A 23,799-nucleotide genomic window follows, 5' to 3' on the forward strand; every position below is an offset into this window, starting at 1 on the left:
AGCGGAGAACCCAGCCTGATCTCGGAAGGTGGCCGTTGCGGTGTCGGGGTCCCGGGGCTGGAGGAACAAGGAGGCCTGCGCCGAGCTGAGGAATCCTAGGAAGTCCCGCTGGAGGAGGAGGGTAACTCCGGGGGAGGGGTCCGGGGCCTCAGCGGCCGACCATGGGGGGCAGCACGGCGAGCAGATTGTATAGGGCTGAGGCCGGCATATGTGGCGGTCACAGTGCACGGAGATCTGGTTGTATGCGATCAGATTGTATGAAGAGCTGATTGTGTGAGATCCGGGACAGCACGATCTACTGTGATCAGATTGTATAAGTGATCCTATTCCCTGCTATTCCTGGTGGGAGATCTGGTTGTATCAGATCAGATTGTATGAAGACATAATTGGATGATATCAGGTGGTATGGCTGGGGCGATCAGATTGTATGAAGACATAATTGGATGATATCAGGTGGTATGGTGGGGCGATCAGATTGTATGAAGACATAATTGGATGATATCAGGTGGTATGGCCGCGGCGATCAGATTGTATGAAGACATAATTGGATGATATCAGGTGGTATGGTGGGGCGATCAGATTGTATGAAGACATAATTGGATGATATCAGGTGGTATGGCCGGGGGATCTGATTGTATGAAGACATAATTGGATGATATCAGGTGGTATGGCGGGGCGATCTGATTGTATGAAGACATAATTGGATGATATCAGGTGGTATGGCCGGGGCGATCAGATTGTATGAAGACATAATTGGATGATATCATGTGGTATGGCGGGGCGATCAGATTGTATGAAGACATAATTGCATGATTTCAGGTGGTATGGTGGGGCGATCAGATTGTATGAAGACATAATTGCATGATTTCAGGTGGTATGGCGGGGCGATCAGATTGTATGAAGACATAATTGCATGATTTCAGGTGGTATGGTGGGGCGATCAGATTGTATGAAGACATAATTGGATGATATCAGGTGGTATGGTGGGGCGATCAGATTGTATGAAGACATAATTGCATGATTTCAGGTGGTATGGTGGGGCGATCAGATTGTATGGAGACATAATTGGCTGATATCAGGTGGTATGGCCGGGGCGATCAGATTGTATGGAGACATAATTGGCTGATATCAGGTGGTATGGCGGGGCGATCAGATTGTATGAAGACATAATTGGATGATATCAGGTGGTATGGCCGGGGGATCTGATTGTATGAAGACATAATTGGATGATATCAGGTGGTATGGCCGGGGGATCTGATTGTATGAAGACATAATTGGATGATATCAGGTGGTATGGCCGGGGGATCTGATTGTATGAAGACATAATTGGATGATATCAGGTGGTATGGCGGGGCGATCAGATTGTATGAAGACATAATTAGCTGATATCAGGTGGTATGGCGGGGGCGATCAGATTGTATGAGGATCTGATTGCCTGAAATCTGTGTAATCATGGTGCAGAGAGATGTGGTTGTGGGCGATCAGGTCATGTAATAATGTCATTAGTTTAGATGCTTTTTTTATGACCCTCAGTGCTGGGAGATCTGGTTGTATGGCAGTCGCAGTGCGGGGAGACCTGGTTGTATGGCAATCGCAGTGCGGGGAGATCTGGTTGTATGGCAGTCGCAGTGCGGGGAGACCTGGTGGTATGGCAATCGCAGTGCGGGGAGACCTGGTTGTATGGCAGTCGCAGTGCGGGGAGATCTGGTTGTATGGCAGTCGCAGTGCGGGGAGATCTGGTTGTATGGCAGTCGCAGTGCGGGGAGATCTGGTTGTATGGCAGTCGCAGTGCGGGGAGATCTGGTTGTATGGCAGTCGCAGTGCGGGGAGATCTGGTTGTATGGCAATAGCAGTGCGGGGAGATCTGGTTGTATGGCAATAGCAGTGCGGGGAGATCTGGTTGTATGGCAATAGCAGTGCGGGGAGATCTGGTTGTATGGCAATAGCAGTGCGGGGAGATCTGGTTGTATGGCAATAGCAGTGCGGGGAGATCTGGTTGTATGGCAATAGCAGTGCGGGGAGATCTGGTTGTATGGCAATAGCAGTGCGGGGAGATCTGGTTGTATGGCAATAGCAGTGCGGGGAGATCTGGTTGTATGGCAATAGCAGTGCGGGGAGATCTGGTTGTATGGCAATAGCAGTGCGGGGAGATCTGGTTGTATGGCAATAGCAGTGCGGGGAGATCTGGTTGTATGGCAATAGCAGTGCGGGGAGATCTGGTTGTATGGCAATAGCAGTGCGGGGAGATCTGGTTGTATGGCAATAGCAGTGCGGGGAGATCTGGTTGTATGGCAATAGCAGTGCGGGGAGATCTGGTTGTATGGCAATAGCAGTGCGGGGAGATCTGGTTGTATGGCAATAGCAGTGCGGGGAGATCTGGTTGTATGGCAATAGCAGTGCGGGGAGACCTGGTTGTATGGCAGTCAAAATGCAGAAGCATCTGGTTGTATGGCATTCACAGTGCAGAAGGATCTGGTTGTATGGCATTCACAGTGCAGAAGGATCTGGTTGTATGGCAATCGCAGTGCAGGGAGATCTGGTTATGGAACAATCAGATTGACCTGTCTGTGTATGTGCGTCCCTTGTGGGCAGCCATGGGCTCAGATCAGGTGTGTAGTTGAGTCTGGCGGTGGTTATATGTGTCACCTATTTGGTTGTTACCCAGCTCTTCCAGGATCCTGTACATCAGGCATTTTTACCTTTCCTTTAGGGGGCACTTTACCCTCTCGCCCTGTAGTCTGAGCTATGTAGGTGCTAGAGCTTGTATTAGGGGTGATCCCCCTGTGATTGTTTCTGGTTGTAGACAATGCTGGACACATCTTTGTAGATGTGAAATCTCCGTGTATGGGGAAGCTCTATATTCCTTTAGGACACATTCACACATAGTAACTTTGCAGTGAAATCTGCTGCGGTACTCAGTACCACTTTAGTCTATGGCGCTCCTCTCGCTGTGAATTTTCATTCTGCTGTGAGAATCTAGTGACAGCCATGTTTAACGATTTAGCTGCTGTTCTGGAAAAAATAACAAAGAGCCCATACTTACCTGCCTGCGCTCCCCCGACTCACTACTGCCCAAGTCTCTGGGTTCTGTTTACTGACAGACTGCTCAGCCAACCATTGGCCTCTGTGTTGTCCCGTCTCAGCCAATGATTGGCTGGGCCTTTTGTCACTTTAAAGACAGGATCAGAAGTCCCCAATGCGGCTGCGGTGAGTGGGGAACGTAGCTTGAGGACTGTGGGGGAGCCTGGACAGGTAAGTACATCTCATTATTTTTATACCAAAGCAAGAGCTACCCGCTTAGGGTATATTGGCACTGACTAAAATAGGCGTAATTCCACGGCGGAACCCCGTCTGTCTCAGTGTCCCATAGCGCGTCTATGAGAGAGGGCGCGCTCCTCCGCAGCTGCCGCTCTCTGCTTACGTCACTTCTTTGAGCTGAGAGCCGCGGCTGTGGAGGAGTTCGCGCTCTCCCATTGAGATACTATGACACACTGAGGCAGGCGTAGTTCCGCCACGGAATGACACCTATTTTACTCAGTGTGAACATACCCTTACAGAGTAATACGGCCCTTACCCTGGAAAACAAATGCCGACTTGGTTTGCTGCAATGTGTGTGGGGGGAGATGTCCACTTGATCTATAGACTCTATCATTCATCCAGGATTTGGCGTGGTGACTACACTTGCGGTGTCAACATCTCTTTGCTTAATACTTAAAGGGGTTATTCCATGATTAAAAGTTACCCCAGCTTTTCGGTGAGGGGTCTGACTGCTGGGACCCCACCGATCATACCAGTAAATGCAGCAACATACGTCTATATCTAATACTGTTCACTACGTTATGAGGTGTCTGCAATGCTCAGCTGTCCTATAGATGGTGGATGAGCACGCCTGCTGAGACCTCAGTGATAACTCCCTGGAATCGGCCAATGAAGATGGTTTGAGCCGGAAGAAGAGGAATTGGTGGGTGCCGGGGCCATTGATCCAGGGAATGGGGTGATATGTCCGTTAATATAGTCCCCTGACCACCTTGTATGAGCGGCTGGGGACCTGAGCCCCGGTGACCTCTGCTGCCGGGTGGGCTCCACTAATAATGTGACCATCTGTAGTGATGGGACAGTAACCCTGCCCTGGAGACATCCCGGCCCACCTTATGCCTTAATGGTTTGTATCTTAAGGGTATAAACCCACACACCGTATATGCAGCGTATTTGCTGCTGCGATACACAGCAAACTCGCAGCAAACTCGCAGCAGATTAGATCTAAATAACTGAACACAGCATCAAATCTGTACCAACAAATCTTCTGCGTTTTTGTTGCATATCTGCTGCGTATACGGTGTGTGGGTTTATACCCTAAGGGTACAAACACACACAGCAGATACGCAGCAGATTTGATACTGTGTTCAGTTATTTAGATCTAATCTGCTGCGTATCGCAGCAGTAAATACGCAGCGTATAAGCCTTGTGTGTTTGTACCCTAAATGACAATGACTTGGATACTTGCAGTGTATCCGATCTGATATTTCGGTGTTGGAGCTGGGGGGGGATACATGCACTGGTTTAGATCCTATAGGGTAGGGGTTAACTGTCCGTGGCTGCCTGCGCCCCAGCTGCCATATGATTCTGCTATGACTGAAGTACAGTAATCTGTGGCGCTCATTGTGACCTGTTCCTTGTGTCGTCCAGGTACCACTAGTTCGGTAATCCTGAGCATTGTAGTACTCCAGTACTGGAAGTCCGTGTCATCTTCTATAAGTAACATGGCCGTGTTGTAGGTTTCTGATGACCTCCTTATTGGCCGCCGCTATGACTTCCAGTTCTTCTTGGTGTACTGTGAGATGTGACATAAGACGCTGCGGCAGGATTTATATCCCCCGAGGAGCTGACACATCTTCAGGCCCATTAAGATATCACATTCCCCCCTGTACATTACAGCTGAGCCGCTGCCAGTCTGTCCTCCTTCCGTGCATTAGAGACCTGTCACCCGCCACCTCCATCTATCACCTCAGCCATTAGGCAGCGGGAAGGGTTAATGGCCGCCCCGTGCTTAGATTTGACAGGCAGAGTATTTCCTGCACTGTTATTTTTGGCCGGACAAAGCCGAATTTTCCATGTGTGTTGTGTTTGTTTATGGCTCCTATTGTTAAGAGATGGGAGGGGATGAGGACGGGGGGCACGTGATCCTCATTGTCTTCTCGGATGGGTATCTGCAGAGCGGCAGGCAGAACAGCGCAATGTGCGAGCCGGGCCCTGTATGTGATTTATTGGGTTTATATTATCCATTATCTTTCTAGGTCAGGGATGGGGAACCTTCGGCCCTCCAGCTGTTGCACAACTACAATTCCCATCATGCCTGGACAGCTAAAGCTTTGGCTGTCCAGGCATGATGGGAATTGTAGTTTTGCAACAGCTGGAGGGCGGAAGGTTCCTCATCCCCCAGTAAAGGTGTACCAATGCGTTATGGTAATTGTGCCCCCTTATGAGCGTGCGGACCACAAACACCCCAAAAACTACTGGGGAATGGGCTTATCTAGTGCATAGCTGGCTGACAAGTGATACAATTGTATCCAGGCTAGACAACGCTCTGTGAGCTCTACAGCCTGGACTCCAGACTGATACATTGTACATAGCTAGTCCTGCTCTCAGCTGAGAAGTGATACAATTGTATCCAGTCTAGACAATGCTCTGTGAGCTCCACAGCCTGGACTCCAGACTGATACATTGTACATAGCTAGTCCTGCTCTCAGCTGAGAAGTGATGCAATTGTATCCAGTCTAGACAATGCTCTGTGAGCTCTACAGCCCGGACTCCAGACGGATACATTGTACATAGCTAGTCCTGCTCTCTATGGTTTGTTCTCTATGGATCTTGATGATCTTATGATTTTCCTTTTTTTAGGCCCCAATCATTTAAAACATTGTAGTGACCAGATCCTGGCGACAACATGTCCATCACCAACACCCCCACCAGCAATGACGCCTGTCTAAGCATCGTCCACAGCCTGATGTGTCACCGCCAGGGAGGCGAGAGCGAGACCTTTGCCAAGAGAGCCATCGAGAGTTTAGTAAAGAAGCTGAAGGAGAAGAAGGATGAATTGGACTCACTGATCACCGCCATAACTACAAATGGTGCTCATCCTAGTAAATGTGTCACCATCCAGAGGACCTTAGATGGCCGACTCCAGGCAAGTGATATAGAGGATGGATGCAGCAGCTGTGTACCAGCTCTTTGGTTTAGGGGATTGCTTTGTGCCACCTATGTGTAGTAGATGAGCCATCAGGATATTGCTGACTTGTGTATAGTTTGCTTAAGGCGTTGAGGCGTATATGGGGACAACAGTGTTTGTATCTCTGACCTGTATAAGGAAATGTACTCTTCAGGTGTATTTCATACGTCACTTGATGTGACACTTTGGCTCCGCTCACACTACCATTAGAGGTGTCTCCATCAATTGTTTTGTGAGATTTGATGGGAAATAAGGCTATGTTCACACTAAGAATGAGACCGGCCGTTCCGTGACCCGGCCGGGTCACGGAACGGACGGTCTGTGCCCGGATCATCCTGGCCACTACTTAAGTACCGGCCGGATGATCTTTCCAGCTGCAGGGTTCTGATGTGGGCGCATAAGTGCGCGCCCGCGTCAGAACCTCCCACAGCACACAATGAAGCATGTGGTACGAGCCGCTCACTTCATTGTGTGAACTGACAGGGTTTCCTACGGCCGCAATTCATTGAATTGCGGCCGCAGAAAACTGACATGTCAGTTATTTGCGGCGTCGCACAGGATCCCAGATGGAGCGTATACGATGTGTATACGCTCTGGCCGGGATCCTATAGAAATGTAGACAATGTTCCACACTGCATAAAGTACGGCCGTTTGTCTAAAAGTGCCTAAAAGTGCATGATTCAATATTCCTCTCCTTAAAATGACATAAGCCTACATGGGTTCTTCCTGTCAAAAAGAGCTGCTAATGGGCCCTTAGACATGAGTTGTTGATTTCTAAATCAATTCTATTTGGAAATCTCCAGTCTACCAGTACTTATCAGCTGCTGTATGTGCTGCAGGAAGTGGTGTATTCTTTCCAGTCTGACACAGCGCTCTCTGATGCCACCTCTGTCCATGTCAGGAACTGTCCAGAGCAGCAGCAAATCCCCATAGAAAACCTCTCCTGCTCTGGACAGTTCCTGACATGGACAGAAGTAATTTATAAGTACTGGAAGATTGGAGATTTTTTTTAATAAAAGTAATTTACAAATCGGTATAACTTTCTGCCACCAGTTGATTTGAAAACAATTTATTTTCACCGGGGAACCCCTTTAATTTTTGGGGTCTGACAACTGGAACTGCTTCCCGCGTCCTGTTGTCTTCTCATCTGCTGATCAATATTCCTGACTCTGGTTATTGGCATCTCATGTTATACACCATTTTCTATAGCACTAGTTGTGAGAACATGCCTAGAAAGCTTTAATAAGTGTAAAACATGTCTGCCGCTTCCTGAAGCTGTGCACAGTACCAGACAGAGCCCGCCGACAGATAATGTCCCTATTGGGTGTCTTGCTCCTATGTCTAACCGTATGTATCTTTTGAATGTACTGCCTGTTATATATGACAGCGCTCACCATTATGTAAGTCATTGCCAGATATCACACTGCTCCCAGTACTGTCAGTCTCTTGGACACCTGTGATTCCTCTGCTGCTGTGACACCAGTCCATGTTACCTTACAGGTGGCCGGCAGGAAAGGCTTCCCTCACGTCATCTATGCCCGTCTCTGGAGATGGCCGGATCTTCACAAGAATGAACTGAAACACGTTAAATACTGTCAGTATGCATTTGATCTGAAGTGCGACAGTGTCTGCGTCAATCCGTATCACTATGAACGAGTTGTGTCCCCCGGAATAGGTAAGAGACCCCATGTTGTATCAGGGCTTTGTATTGTCCATCTATCAGTACTTTTACACTTACTTGGTGCTCTGTGGACTTCCTCTACTTATTTATATTGATTAAATCCACAGCAATGATGTATGTGTGAGTGTACCGCTCACATGCTCAGTTATTCTTTAGTACTATGTCTGCCTACACCATTTACAGTGCTGTTAGGATGTCTGGGAAGAAAAACATTGCTGGAGGTGTTTTAATGAGACTTATCAGACATCTCAGCGCTCTGTGTAACCACACGATTGTCCCATAGAACTCATGAGAAGACTCGGTAAGGGGAGCGTGACAGTGCAAGGGCTGTCCAAACGATCCAATGGTTGTTCATACAGCCTATATCACATTGCCGTATGTTTACTGTGCACGTTAGGCCATCTTATAGGGCACTGTCTTATTACATCATCTGTTTAAACAACTGAAGTACATGGAAAAACCTGGAGGTATTACAATCTGTGCCAACATCACTTACAGGCAGTACTGTTTGTATCCAAGTTAGTATGGGAAGAGACAAGACAGTAATACCATAATCCTAGTACTGTCTCTAACTACTATATTAAGGTAGTACTGCAGTATCTGTACCTATGGTATGGTATTATAGGAAGAGACAGGACGGTAGTTTTATTTACCTACTTTATTACAGGGAAGGACAGGAAGACAGTACTATTGCTGCCTGTATTCCTGTATAGGAAAATACAGGAACACGGTGCTGCCAGTACTTATCTGTACTGCATTATTTCCAGGAGAGACACAGAAGCAGTTCGGTCTGTGCCGATGTCATTTATAAGGAGACAGTACTATCTATACCTATATGCTTTACAGAGATGCAGTACTATCTGTACCTATATGCTTTACAGAGATGCAGTACTGTCAGTACTTATATCATTTATATGGAGACAGTACTATCTGTGCCTATGTCATCCTCTCAAAATGTTTCCTTATAGCAGATTGACGACCACATTAGAAATCGTTCCCCTGATGCCATTCTTTGTAATGAATCCACCTTTCGGTGCATATTCTCATCAAATTAGGTTGCAACTGCAACACTACTCAGATGCATGGATGGTTTATACCCTCTGCTAATAGGAGAGGTGATAGGAAGTATATATGGATGAAGCCTTTCCTCTGACTCCCACAGAAGAGCACTACGTACCACACATAGGTTTATATTCTACTTAATGGAGATTGTGACCTATAGTCTTCCCTTTATCTTTTGTCTAATACAGGACTTTTCTCTTTTTCAGACTTGTCGGGGTTAACCATTCAGAGTACAGGTAAGTCTTCTACTATAGAATAGCTAAGGATTATTTATATATAATATATATGTGTGTGTAGTTTATATAGAGGTAAGGGATGTGCATTCTCTCCTGCTGCAGGAAGATGGCAGTATTTCTTCTTCTGTTGCTCTTCACAGCTCTTATGTCATCCATCTTTTTTATGTGATATATAGATGATGATTCATGTTCTGGGCTCTTCCCTCTCTGGTATCAGTGTAACTCATTGTCTGCCTTTTACGCCTTGTGTTGCAGCTCCATCCAGCTTATTGGTGAAGGACGAGTATGGCCATGACTATGTGGAAGGACAGCAAAGCATCTCCTCTTCCGATGGGCATTCGATACAGACAATCCAGCACCCACCAAGTAACAGGTCATCCAGCGAGAGCTACAGCAACTCTTCACTGCTGGCATCCAGTGAGCCCAGCACCCCCAACGCCTCCTCCTTCTCTAGCATCCCCGTCCCTTCAACAAGTAAGTTTCATGTGTACAGTATGCCAGTACCTACCATGTATTTTCTCACAGAATTGAAATAGTCCTGGCGTAGCTTTATGTCCAGACACAAAATAGGTTCACACACCTGGGGTAACTCTAGTCACTTTACCCGAACCCAGGGCATGGTCTAACTTTCATGTCTTCTCTATAGGGAGGGGGAAACTGCTGCTAGAGCGCTCTGGGGGCAGCTTATCCCCCTGAGAGCAAAAGCGTAGGGCAGTGAAAATCCACCACACCCAACCCCTATCTCCACCGATATCACCTGACATGGGGATTGACCGTCTTTGGTATAGACACCTTAAGAACTGAAGAGAACAGCCTCCTGTGGAACTGAGCTGCAGCACCACAGACAAACTGAGGATAGGAGAGGTGCTGTTTCTGGAAGAAAGCAGACATGTTTTTGTAAGCCTGGATAACTCCTTTAGGATACATTGAAATGTACCGAATCCGCAGCGGATTTCTCGCTGCGGATCCCTGCCCAGTAAACTCGGCCGGTTAAACTTCCCCCACTCCGCTGCGGGGCAGCGCACTGATTGGCTGAGCAGGATGTGTCGGGAACCTCCAAAGCAAGCCGGAGCGGGGACCAGGTGAAGTATAGGCTCCGGCGTCGGGGGGTTAACTGGGTGGGCTGCTGACATACAGCGGGATGTGCATCCTGCTGCGACTTTGTCTGCCCATAGAGTTTACTGGGCAGAGATTCGCAGGGGGTCTTGCTGCGAATTCACAGTGAGAAATCCGCTGCAGATCCGGTACGTGTGAATGCAGCCTTAAGCCTGTTTCTTGGTGCTCAGTAAGCAGTGCTATAGCAGCAGCTGTTGTGACATAGATCACAATATTAACAGATTATTTAGTGTGAAATATGTACAGCAAAAAAAATACATAAAAACACTCTATATTTGCACCTCAAACTAATACTTGTGCTGTGCATGCAGTGTAGTGCCACCAACTATACTACTTCTGTGACTTTGACTGTGGGATGAGCGGTTCATTCTATAGGCAGTGTATGGGACATGCTGGAGATGCAGCAGCTTATAATAAAAGTGCTTGGTTTTAGCATCCATCTATGAATTGCTTAGTTTCTACCCATAAGTCTTTGCTGGCGGATGAGAATCTCATGTACTTGGTTACTCTTTACAACCTTTATCCCAGTAGAAGCTTTTCCTCCTGGACGCTCAATGCCCATCATCTCGGGCTGATCACAAGAAGACAGATGATTATTATTGGGAATTTTAGATTTGCCGAGAGACAAAAGCTATTGGCATTATTGATCTGAGAAGACTGACGATGTTCTCTCCCCCCCAGGTCAGCCCACCAGTTTATTGGCAGCATCGCATGGTGAAGGACTGCTGCAGATCGCCTCGGTGCCTCCCCAGGGGACACAACAGAACGGCTTCAATGCTCAACCAGCCACATATCATCACAGTAAGTGGCTGGAAAGTGAGAGATCAGACACCCAATGGGTCTCATTGCCTCCCCGCACCTTGTATAATCCACCATCACACTCAGTAGAGGAAGCGTTTTTTACTAGATTTGCTTCATGACCATTTGTTGGGATGAGAATTCATTACTGAAAAGAAATGGCTTCCACTATTGTCACATCCCTCGCCATTGAATTATTCTCCACTTTTTCTTTTCATTGACCCTCAAACCAAAGAGCTGTCCCCTTCTTCCCTCCCATACCATGTGACTCCATGCCTGCTTTGGGTTGGGGCTCCTGCCTGAGACATATTACAAGGGTCGGTATTGTAACCATCTTCTGTGTGATGTTTTAGTAGACAGTACCACCACCTGGACTGGAAGTAGAACAGCACCTTACACCCCCAATATGTCTCACCACCAGAATGGACATCTTCAGCATCATCCACCCATGCCCCATCCTGGACATTACTGTAAGTTTGATCTTCCAATATTAGTTTTTCGTTTCTCCCATTGATCAGAGTCATACACTTTTTTTTTTTTTCTTTTATGGGTTCTCCTATTAATTTTGTCATTTCCAAACTTTATTTTATTTGCTGCCACTGCGAGGGGGATAGTCCGGGGATATAGTCACATTGTTGATGAACATGATTTACTTTAATGTAACGCGGCAGAATGAACAATAAAACCTGAACTACCATGTGTGAATGTGATAGGGTGCTTGGGCCAGTCTTTATAATGGAGGAGGTTACTGCAGTGAAAGTGTTACCTGTCCTAGTTTAGGAACATAGGGGGACATTTATTCAGTCCGACGTTTTTTGCGCTGGACTTAAAAACGTCTCCGCAGCTCCGGCATTACGGAGATTTATGTAGAGGCGGACTGCCTGTACATAAATCCTGTGTGCGCGGCAGGAAACCTACGCCAGCTGACAGCTGGAGTAGGTTTTCTGCGTATCTTTACGATAAAACAGTGATGAGTCCGCAGCCCCCATCCCACCCCCTCCACACACCTCCTCCCTGCCCCCCTGGCGTACCAGGTGGAAAGTGCCGATTTGCGAATATTTTAATCGCAAAACGGCCATTTGCGAATATAATATTTGCAAATCTGCATTTTCCGCTTGATACTTGGCCCCCATAGTCACCAGGCTCATCTGTTAAAGGATTGCCCAAGGTTATTCATGGCCGCCTATTCTTAGGTTAAACAGATTATCCACAATTAGAAAAAGCACAGCTACTTTTTTGCAGAAACAGCGCCACCCCTGTTTTCAGGTTGTGTGTGGTATCATAGTCCAGCTCAATTAGCTTCAGTGGAATTGAGTGGCAAAACCCACACTTAACCTGAGGACAGCTGAGGTGCTGTTTCTGGAAGAAAGCAACTGTTTTTTGTAAGCCTGCATCACCCCTTTAAGTTATTAATATCTAGTTAGTAGGGGAGCTATGCTCCGCCCTCTGAACAGCAGACTGGAGAGGTTTCTGCTATATGAATGCTGCAATTTCTTTACTTCCTACTAGACACACTGCTGGGCACTCCATCCATTACAAGGGGATGGGCTGCAACACTTAAAGGGGACCTCCTGCTAAAAAAAAAATTAAATCAACTGAATAAAAAATACACAGGAGTTCCCCTTTTAACTTGTGTGTAGTAATAAGTGAACAGGCCTCAGTATTTGCAAGAACATGGGTGGACCCTTCAGTCAGCTATTCAGTCAGGGTGCCAGTAATCAGTAATCAATGAGATTTTAGTGGCCTTTCATAAGAAAAAGCCATTAAGGAAAAAAAAAAAAAAACTTGAGACTTGCTCTCGTGTGCCCTGTTGCATGTAGTGTAATGCTGGAGGATGCACCTCAGCGTTCCTCCAGACAGCACTGCTTCCAGAAGAATACACTTTGTACCAGGCCCTGGGTACAGGGGAAGTCTGGTATAATGACATTTTTAGACCGGGGCTGCTCCACTGCATTAAGGCTCATGAAAGTCAATATGGTCATGTTATAAACCACATATGGCCACAAGCATGAAACCAGGCCCATTCTGTACAGGTGACATTGCAGCCACTTCTTCTTTCATTTTCTGCAGCGCGGACAGTACAACTCATTGCACAACCACAGTGGCTGTATGGCCCCGGCCGTGCACTGGTTGGCTGTATGGCCCCGGCCGTGCACTGGTTGGCTGTATGGCCCCGGCCGTGCACTGGTTGGCTGTATGGCCCCGGCCGTGCACTGGTTGGCTGTATGGCCCCGGCCGTGCACTGGTTGGCTGTATGGCCCCGGCCGTGCACTGGTTGGCTGTATGGCCCCGGCCGTGCACTGGTTGGCTGTATGGCCCCGGCCGTGCACTGGTTGGCTCTATGGCCCCGGCCGTGCACTGGTTGGCTCTATGGCCCCGGCCGTGCACTGGTTGGCTCTATGGCCCCGGCCGTGCACTGGTTGGCTCTATGGCCCCGGCCGTGCACTGGTTGGCTCTATGGCCCCGGCCGTGCACTGGTTGGCTCTATGGCCCCGGCCGTGCACTGGTTGGCTCTATGGCCCCGGCCGTGCACTGGTTGGCTCTATGGCCCCGGCCGTGCACTGGTTGGCTCTATGGCCCCGGCCGTGCACTGGTTGGCTCTATGGCCCCGGCCGTGCACTGGTTGGCTCTATGGCCCCGGCCGTGCACTGGTTGGCTCTATGGCCCCGGCCGTGCACTGGTTGGCTCTATGGCCCCGGCCGTGCACTGGTTGGCTCTATGGCCCCGGCCGTGCACTGGTTGGCTCTATGGCCCCGGCCGTGCACTGGTTGGCTCTATGGCCCCGGCCGTGCACTGGTTGGCTCTATGGCCCCGGCCGTGCACTGGTTGGCTCTATGGCCCCGGCCGTGCACTGGTTGGCTCTATGGCCCCGGCCGTGCACTGGTTGGCTCTATGGCCCCGGCCGTGCACTGGTTGGCTCTATGGCCCCGGCCGTGCACTGGTTGGCTCTATGGCCCCGGCCGTGCACTGGTTGGCTCTATGGCCCCGGCCGTGCACTGGTTGGCTCTATGGCCCCGGCCGTGCACTGGTTGGCTCTATGGCCCCGGCCGTGCACTGGTTGGCTCTATGGCCCCGGCCGTGCACTGGTTGGCTCTATGGCCCCGGCCGTGCACTGGTTGGCTCTATGGCCCCGGCCGTGCACTGGTTGGCTCTATGGCCCCGGCCGTGCACTGGTTGGCTCTATGGCCCCGGCCGTGCACTGGTTGGCTCTATGGCCCCGGCCGTGCACTGGTTGGCTCTATGGCCCCGGCCGTGCACTGGTTGGCTCTATGGCCCCGGCCGTGCACTGGTTGGCTCTATGGCCCCGGCCGTGCACTGGTTGGCTCTATGGCCCCGGCCGTGCACTGGTTGGCTCTATGGCCCCGGCCGTGCACTGGTTGGCTCTATGGCCCCGGCCGTGCACTGGTTGGCTCTATGGCCCCGGCCGTGCACTGGTTGGCTCTATGGCCCCGGCCGTGCACTGGTTGGCTCTATGGCCCCGGCCGTGCACTGGTTGGCTCTATGGCCCCGGCCGTGCACTGGTTGGCTCTATGGCCCCGGCCGTGCACTGGTTGGCTCTATGGCCCCGGCCGTGCACTGGTTGGCTCTATGGCCCCGGCCGTGCACTGGTTGGCTCTATGGCCCCGGCCGTGCACTGGTTGGCTCTATGGCCCCGGCCGTGCACTGGTTGGCTCTATGGCCCCGGCCGTGCACTGGTTGGCTCTATGGCCCCGGCCGTGCACTGGTTGGCTCTATGGCCCCGGCCGTGCACTGGTTGGCTCTATGGCCCCGGCCGTGCACTGGTTGGCTCTATGGCCCCGGCCGTGCACTGGTTGGCTCTATGGCCCCGGCCGTGCACTGGTTGGCTCTATGGCCCCGGCCGTGCACTGGTTGGCTCTATGGCCCCGGCCGTGCACTGGTTGGCTCTATGGCCCCGGCCGTGCACTGGTTGGCTCTATGGCCCCGGCCGTGCACTGGTTGGCTCTATGGCCCCGGCCGTGCACTGGTTGGCTCTATGGCCCCGGCCGTGCACTGGTTGGCTCTATGGCCCCGGCCGTGCACTGGTTGGCTCTATGGCCCCGGCCGTGCACTGGTTGGCTCTATGGCCCCGGCCGTGCACTGGTTGGCTCTATGGCCCCGGCCGTGCACTGGTTGGCTCTATGGCCCCGGCCGTGCACTGGTTGGCTCTATGGCCCCGGCCGTGCACTGGTTGGCTCTATGGCCCCGGCCGTGCACTGGTTGGCTCTATGGCCCCGGCCGTGCACTGGTTGGCTCTATGGCCCCGGCCGTGCACTGGTTGGCTCTATGGCCCCGGCCGTGCACTGGTTGGCTCTATGGCCCCGGCCGTGCACTGGTTGGCTCTATGGCCCCGGCCGTGCACTGGTTGGCTCTATGGCCCCGGCCGTGCACTGGTTGGCTCTATGGCCCCGGCCGTGCACTGGTTGGCTCTATGGCCCCGGCCGTGCACTGGTCGGCTCTATGGCCCCGGCCGTGCACTGGTCGGCTCTATGGCCCCGGCCGTGCACTGGTCGGCTCTATGGCCCCGGCCGTGCACTGGTCGGCTCTATGGCCCCGGCCGTGCACTGGTCGGCTCTATGGCCCCGGCCGTGCACTGGTCGGCTCTACGGCCCCGGCCGTGCACTGGTCGGCTCTATGGCCCCGGCCGTGCACTGGTCGGCTCTATGGCCCCGGCCGTGCACTGGTCGGCTCTATGGCCCCGGCCGTGCACTGGTCGGCTCTATGGCCCCGGCCGTGCACTGCATGTGGCCTCCTTAAACTCAAGCATGGGTGTCTTAATGTGTATGCAGTTTGTTTGCTTGGTGGCGTCTTCCTGATTGCGTTGTAACTGAGTATTTGGTTATACACCAGTATGTAACATGCCTTCTCCTTAGGTAACAATGTCCGTGTCTTTTAGGGCCTGTGCACAATGAGCTTGCATTCCAGCCTCCGATCTCTAATCACCCAGGTGAGTCGTGTCGCCGTTGCCTTTATACTTTTTAGGACACACTTGAACCTATTTGTGGTCCTATGGTTCTATGTTCCCTGATGGAATAAAAGCAACCAGACCATTTCCATGGTATTTCTCCCCCACTCTGTTCCTGTGCTATGCTCACGTATTGCCTCCATACACATTAGAGAATATTCGGTCACCTTGGTTCTTCTCTTGTGATATTTGGCGCCTCACTTGCTTTCCTTCTGCTCGTCCTCCTGCAGCTCCCGATTATTGGTGCTCTATTGCATATTTTGAAATGGATGTTCAGGTGGGAGAAACCTTCAAGGTCCCATCAAACTGCCCCATTGTTACTGTCGATGGTTATGTGGACCCATCTGGCGGTGACCGATTCTGCTTAGGACAACTGTCCAACGTTCACAGGACAGAAGCCATTGAGAGAGCAAGGTAAGTGACGGTACAGTCCTCTAGTTATAAAGTGTTGAAAATGATGATTTGTGTAATTGACATGGATGTATACTACACATATAGGACGTGCACATACAAGGGTGACATTGTAGGTCAAATACATATATATGATGACTTATTCTTTTAAAGCAGGATTCTTTAGGCCCCCTTCCCACACCCAGGAAACATTGACCTGGAAGCCTTCTAGGAGGCTTCATGAAACCATCAGTGTTTCCTGGCCGTAAAAAATACATACTCTCCTGCTGCAGCGCTGCTCCTAGCCTGCTTCTCCCTCTGCCTTCCAGTTCTGCGGGTGCACTTGTGACGTCACTTGTACCTCACAGTGCTTGGGGGAGAAAGCGGCCTCTTGTGGCCAGAGGTATAATGCCGCTTCTGAACAGAAGAGTGATTGATAGGTTCTGGAGCCATTGGCAACCACAGCAACACATTTAACTGTATGCACTTTTGATGAGGAGTGCGAACATTTAAAGGGCCAGTGTCAGCACCTGGCGGCACTTGCCTTGTGCTGGACCGGGCTGCCATTCCATTGCATTCAGAATTCTGGATAGCTTTCCGTTGCACACCCGGAGCATTCCAGATTTGTGGGTGCCCCCATAGGGTTCTTAGGGGTATCCGTGCCAAAATTCTAGACAGTTATAGGACAAATCCTATCATCTCTGGGCCCGTTTTCCAGAAGTATTTAAATCTTTGCACTACTATACTTAGCATTTCAGAGCTGCTGACATCATTATGAATTATGATGCTGGCAACTCCGTTCTGGTCCCTATATACAGACCATACACAGAATATGTAAATAAGGCCTAAGGCTATGTTCCCACTTCGGGAACATATCTGGGGAACACGGCCGTCTCGTTTAATAGGCGTCTGCTAATTAAGATCACGATCTTTATTGGCGGCCATCTATTTAACAAGACAGCCGCCTTCTACTGATATGTTTCTGAAGTGAGAACATAACCTAAAGCTGTTGGTCTCCAGCTTTCTGCTGTCATGCTGGGAGCGGTAGCTTTTGCTATTCCTTCTCCCTTAATTTTCTGTGTAATCTCTCCAAACCAGAACAGTTTATTTTTTATCTCTGATGCTAAGGTGTATGACACCCAAATCGTGGATAGTACAATGCACGTGTAGACATAAGTGTGATGCATGAACTCTGCGCATCTTGCTCTTATTTTGAGCAGGTATCATGTCAGGACCTTCTTAGTTAGACTTGTAGCCGCAAACCAATTTTTTTTTTTTTGTTGTTTTAACGATTAGGAGCCTATGTTGTTTTGTGGATCGTAATTGTTAGCTTGTGCAAGACTTTCCTTTAACCGTGTGTTGTATTAATTCCAGGTTACACATAGGGAAAGGAGTCCAGCTGGAGTGCAAAGGAGAAGGTGACGTCTGGGTGCGATGTCTCAGTGACCATGCAGTGTTTGTACAGAGCTACTACCTGGATAGAGAGGCAGGACGAGCCCCCGGGGACGCTGTCCACAAGATATATCCCAGCGCTTACATTAAGGTAAGAACCACTTATTATGACGTGTCTTTTAAATTTCCCATTGTTTTTACTTTTGTAATGCCGAATAAAGATTTACATTGGATTTTAAGAAGCTGTGGACACAAACTTTTTTGAATAACCAAGTATGCTATCTTTAGTGGCAGAATAAAGTGAAATGGGTACTGATCCAAAATTTGTTCAAAAGTTTAGGTACTCAACTTTACCATTATGACATCACATAGGTCTGGTGTTCGTATCTTAGTGCACGGATGGGAAACCTTCAGCTCTCCAAGTCTCATCATGCACAGATAGCACAAAGCTTTCCAACATTATAAGAATTTTGGTTTTGCAACAGCTAGAGTGTTGAAGGTTTCCCATGCCTGTCCTAGTGTGTCTGGTGCCAAGGCAGCCGTGTTCTGTAACTACTTACACGTTTTTCTCTATCTTTTTTCACTAGGTATTTGATTTACGTCAGTGTCACAGACAGATGCAGCAGCAGGCAGCAACGGCGCAGGCGGCAGCTGCAGCCCAAGCGGCGGCTGTAGCTGGGAACATCCCTGGTCCAGGATCTGTGGGTGGGATTGCACCAGCCATCAGTAAGTGGCATTATACTTTTTGCTTTTTATTTTTTTTAGTTCTTCATGTTTAGTAAATCTGATGATGGTTTTTTTTTTTTTTTTTTTTTTTTTTTTTTTAATTTCCCCCCCTCAGGTCTTTCAGCAGCTGCAGGGATCGGAGTAGATGATCTCCGAAGACTTTGTATCCTGCGGATGAGCTTTGTGAAGGGCTGGGGTCCCGATTACCCTAGGCAGAGCATAAAAGAGACCCCGTGCTGGATAGAAATCCACTTACACCGCGCCCTCCAGCTCCTGGATGAAGTCCTGCACACCATGCCCATCGCAGACCCCCAGCCCCTGGACTGATGAGCAGGACACCATCAGATGTATCGCTTACATCGTCTAGAAGGCGGACTGAAAATCACAGTCATTATTTGTAATCATGAAAATATATATAAATAGATATATATATATATATATAAATATATGCACATATCTTCTCCCGCTTACTCCAAGTCAGGGTGGAAATGGACTTTTTTTGTGGCCCCAGTTTTTTTTTTTTTTTTTGCTGCAAAACAGCATTTTTCTTTTTCTTTGCTGTGGAATCTACATACAAGTTTTGGGTACCGCTGGCTTCATGAATACGATGTGAAGGCGCCATGATGCAAAGGATGACAACCGGGACAGCCTTTATGCTTTTTAACCCTGTTGGTGCTGGGAAAACTTGTGATAAGACATCTGTAATGACTGCAGCCTAGTCCATAGGGAGTGGCAATGTATAATAGGATAACATAGGCCAATGGTTCCAGGCTGTGCTGTTCTCCTGCCCATATCCATCTTGCAGAATCTTATAACTTCAGCATGAAATAATTTTGGTAAATCTGTCAACTTTTTATACTTTTGCCTCCCCTAATGATTGTGTAGATTTAAAAAAGTGTGTGTGGGGGGATGTATGAATTTAAAGGGGATGGCACCTCCAGACTCCAGTCTCTAGCAGGAGCAGGGGGAGTCAACCCATTGTTCTCTGTTATCACCCAGAGAGACCGTCTGACTGTGGGGGCTTCCTGAACTATCCCAGTCCTTGTGATCACTACAATATGTCACCTGTCTTGTTTGCCTCTATATGTGAATGTTTTTTTTTTTTTAATCTATTCTCCTTTTCTAAGATTTTACATGTCACCGCATTAAAGCTTGTGCGCTTTTATTCTTGTCCTAAATGCAGATGCGAGAAGTAGATTCCTACACTAAGCTGATCCTCCGTAACCCTCTGAAGTGTTTATTGTCCATCTGTAACTTGTGCTACTACCTTTCTGCAATAAAACAGGTAGAGGGTTGTCAGCTCACCCACATAGCCTTGCTTCACCTGATATATGGATCTCCGTGATGTAGAAGCTCGCGGGTACTAATGTTGGAGACCGCAGCCCAAATCATCCATGATAAGAAAAGAATGTGTTCTTCCGCAGCTTCATAAAATTCAGTAGCTTTATTCAACGTCACAAAACATAAAATAACAAGTGATTTAACTACTACTACTACCTTTCTACCTAATTTATTCTTATTGCTGTATTCAGCACCGCCACACAGCAGAGGCAGCCGTATTGCAGAGTACAGATGATGATGTCATCTTTGAGGTATCGGGCACCTTCCTGCTTCTGTACGGTCCTTTTTATATGTTGCTTTTTGTTTGTGTCGTCCCCTTGAAACTTAATGAAATGGTTAAATCCTACCTATAGGTGCACAGTGCTGTGTGCCCTGCATGGATTAAGAGGTGACGCCACGTACACTAAAGACGTGTATACTACACCACGGTTTAACACTTATGTTTCAGGTCAAGTCATCTTCTCTTTGCAGCTGTTGCAAAACTACAATTCCCAGCATGCTGTCAGGAGTTCTACTTCTGCAGCAGCCGAAAAGACAAAATTTGGTGCTAGAAGGTTGCACTTCAGAAGAATAAGGGGATGTAGTGCTTTCTACCATGGTGTCGGGCTGACGCCATCTATCCCCAGTTATCGGGGGGAATAAATGTGCCACGGATTTTACATTTCTTGTCATACACAGAGATAGGGCTGTGGATTGTGTGGAAAATCTGCATCACAAGTGTCTATGCAGCATCGGTGTGAATTAGTCCTGTCAGATCTCCTCCACATTCTTGGTACAAATCCACAGCGTTTCTGTCCTGTGTGGACTTCTAGTGTTATGGATAGCAGCCTGACCTCTGTTGGTTTGCGTCACCAGACCTGTAGTCGCACCAGGACTAGAGACCATCATAGAAGCTTGATCTCGATGTGGATTTACCAGCATCTACCATTACTATCATTGTATATTTCCCAGTTGTATTTTGCAAACACCATTTTGCAGCTTTTTATTGTGTCCTGTTGTATATACTTTTTGCCTTTTTTTAAGACCCGTCTTAACCCCCTACTGGTTCTACACATGGAAAGGCCTTGTTCATGCTGGAGACTACGTAACCCCCTCCCCCCATACCATTTGCTGGTCCATACATTAAGCAGCGGCCTTGTATATATGAGATGGTCCCCATGGTAGGACGCAGTCACCGGAGGGACATGTATGCTTTTTATCTAGATGGTAGCACCACAACATAGCCGATTTGCATTATGTGGTTTTAATTTTCTATACAGCAAGCAGTTGTAGTGTCTCTTTGTTGACTTGTAAAGTAGAAAGTGACTTGTGTTCTAACAAATTACTAATTCTCAATAAACATCAGTTTATTACAAGTGTCTGAGTTCTGAATTCATTACAACAGGACATAAAACACCAAAAATAGCCTTTTATTTAAGTCAATTTTTTTTTTTTTAATACAACTCTTGGTGATTTTTGTGAGATTTAGCCGTTTTGCTCTGCCCATTAAAATTAAACAAAAAAATTCTGATTATATTTTTCTGACTTCCATAAAGGAGATTTCTTTGGGCATGATCTGTGGAGGGAGCTGTCACAATCCCCTATTGTGTACTGATACCGCTGCCCGTGCACTTCTCTTACCTTCTCATGAAGACTGAGGCTGCAACTCTGCAGGGGCCATCAATGCTGGGAGTCAGCAAAAAAAAAAAAAAAAAAAATCTTCAAATCAACTGGTTTTAGAAAGTTATATAAATTTTATAATTTACTTCTATTTAAAAATCTCAAGCCGTAAACCTCTAAAGGGGAATTGAAATTTTTTTTTTGCAAATAAACTGGTACCAGAAATTTATTTAGATTTGTAATATACTTTTATTTAATCTCCAGTCTTCCAGTACTTATCAGCTGTTGTATGCCCTACAGGAAGTGGTGTGTTCTTTTCAGTCTGACATAGTGCTCTTTGCTGCCACCTCTGTCCATGTCAAGAACTGTCAGAGCAGCAGCAAATCCCCATAGAAAACCTTTCCTGCTCTGGACAGTTCCTGACATGGACAGAGGTGGCAGCAAAGAGCACTGTGTCAGACTGGAAAGAATACACCACTTCCTGCAGGACAAGTAAATTGCAAATCTATATAACTTTATAAAACCAGTTGATTTGAAAAAGATTTTCGCTGGAGTTCTCCTTTAAACTCCAGCGAAAATTAAAGTATTGTACTGCCCCCCCAAAAGGTATGCAAATACCTAATATACACTTTTTATACTATTTTTTCCCTTCACTTACTACTGCATCAAGGCTTCACTTCCTGGATAAAATGGTGATGTCACTTCCTGGATAAAATAGTGATGTCACGACCCGACTCCCAGAGCTGGGCGGGCTGTGGCTGCTGAAGAGGATGATGGCAGAGGGAGGCTCAGTGTTGGCTCTGTCTCTCTCCTGTTCTCCCTGCTGCAGCTCTTCCCCAGCAAGGGGACACCTCCCCTGGAGTGCCCCCCCCCCCATCCCGCCAGGCGGGACCTGCTTGGATGTTCCCCAGCCGCTGCTGTAGCTGTCTCTCTCTTCCCCCGTCCGGGACTCCATTCCTCTCCCCCCCCCCTGCGGCTGCAGGAACTCCAGGAGATTAGGAGGGGGACAGAGCCAACACTGAGCATCCATCTGCCATTATCCTCTCCAGCAGCCACAGCCCACACAGCTCTGGGAGCCGGGTCGTGATATCACCATGTTATCCAGGAAGTGACATCCCCATGTTATCCAGGAAGTGATGCAGTAGTAAGTGCAGGGAAAAAAGCACTTTATAAGCATTTCCCATAATAAGTGTATATTGGTGATTTGTATAAGTTTTGGGGGAAAATACAATACTCAATAATAATTTTTGCTTTTGCGCTTTCGTTACTTCCTTGTGTTTAAAAGACCACAGCGCTTGCATTTTTTCACCTACAGACCCACATGAGCCCTTTTTTTTTGTGCCACTAATTTTACTTTGCATTTCCAGACTTAATTTTTCCATAAAATATGCAGCAAAACCGGAAAAAATAATTTGTGCTGTGAAGTTGAATGACATTTTTTTTTATTTTTTTTTGGGCTGGGGCTGTGTATACGCTGTTAAAACTGACTTGTTATCCATGTTCCTTTAATCAGTACAAATGCAATGATATGCAACTTATATAACTTTTATTTGATGGCTTTTAAAAAATTAAAACCTTTTAAAAAAAATGTTCCTTAAAATTGCTTTATTCCCATCCTTTTAGCGCTTTCATCCTTTGATCTATGGGGCTGTGTGAGGTGTAATTTTTTGCGTCATGATCTGTACTTTCTATTGGTACCTTGATTACATATATATGTGACTTTTTATTACAATTATGCTGTTTATCATGCGGGATCACGAATGTGCCAATTTAATAGATCAGATTACACATGCGGCAATACCAAATATGTTTTATTTATAAATTGGGAAAAGGAGGGTGATCCTAACTTTTATTAGGGGAGGAGATTTTGTTTTTTTTTACTAAACTTGTTTTTTTTTAAATAATACACATTAATTAGAAGTCCCCCTGGGGGACTTCTATATACATAGCACTGATCTCTCATAGAGATTAGTGTGGTATACATTATACAGCACTGATCGATTAGAGCAGTGCTGTATTGCTCTGATCTGCTGCAGCCCAGATCTATACATTGGTGAGTCAGGATGAGCGTCATTGTGAGGCTGTGGCCTGGCCCGCTGCAAAGAAGGGATCTCCCCTCTGCGATCACATTGCGCAAAGAGGCGTAGATCCTGCCACTAGACATCAGGGATGGGCTATTGAAGGCATTTAAATATAGCTGTTGGTTATGACCGCTGCATTTAACTGTCTTCAATAGCCGACACAGAGATCGGACCACACCTGCTAATAG

General features: G+C 48.0%; 1 protein-coding gene across 2 annotated transcripts; it reads left to right on the top strand.

The window, feature by feature from the left end:
* Positions 1-33: 33 nt before the first annotated feature.
* Positions 34-19,028, top strand: SMAD4 (SMAD family member 4). Of its 2 annotated transcripts, none has more exons than XM_069963144.1 (12): positions 34-121; positions 5,899-6,184; positions 7,727-7,901; positions 9,176-9,205; positions 9,461-9,679; positions 11,003-11,122; positions 11,473-11,589; positions 16,014-16,064; positions 16,313-16,496; positions 17,847-18,015; positions 18,452-18,590; positions 18,706-19,028. In XM_069963144.1, exons 2-12 carry the CDS (start codon positions 5,945-5,947, stop codon positions 18,915-18,917), a joined length of 1,656 nt encoding a protein of 551 aa, XP_069819245.1. In that variant the 5' UTR covers positions 34-121; positions 5,899-5,944; the 3' UTR covers positions 18,918-19,028. The 2 variants fall into 2 exon arrangements, with proteins under 2 accessions (XP_069819245.1, XP_069819246.1); XM_069963145.1 differs by having other exon boundaries at positions 11,476-11,589.
* The last annotated feature ends 4,771 nt before the right edge of the window (positions 19,029-23,799 follow it).

The sequence above is a fragment of the Dendropsophus ebraccatus genome, chromosome 3 (assembly GCF_027789765.1).
Source record: "Dendropsophus ebraccatus isolate aDenEbr1 chromosome 3, aDenEbr1.pat, whole genome shotgun sequence".
NCBI classification, from domain to species: domain Eukaryota; kingdom Metazoa; phylum Chordata; class Amphibia; order Anura; family Hylidae; genus Dendropsophus; species Dendropsophus ebraccatus.

What these genes read in the sequence shown, in the direction of transcription:
- SMAD4 (XM_069963144.1), top strand. Translation starts at nt 5,945, where the DNA reads ATGTCCATCACCAACACCCCCACCAGCAATGACGCCTGTCTAAGCATC. An exon ending in CCTTAGATGGCCGACTCCAG is followed by an intron (nt 6,185 to 7,726) that starts GCAAGTGATATA and finishes GTTACCTTACAG; the next exon opens with GTGGCCGGCAGGAAAGGCTT. An exon ending in GTTAACCATTCAGAGTACAG is followed by an intron (nt 9,206 to 9,460) that starts GTAAGTCTTCTA and finishes CTTGTGTTGCAG; the next exon opens with CTCCATCCAGCTTATTGGTG.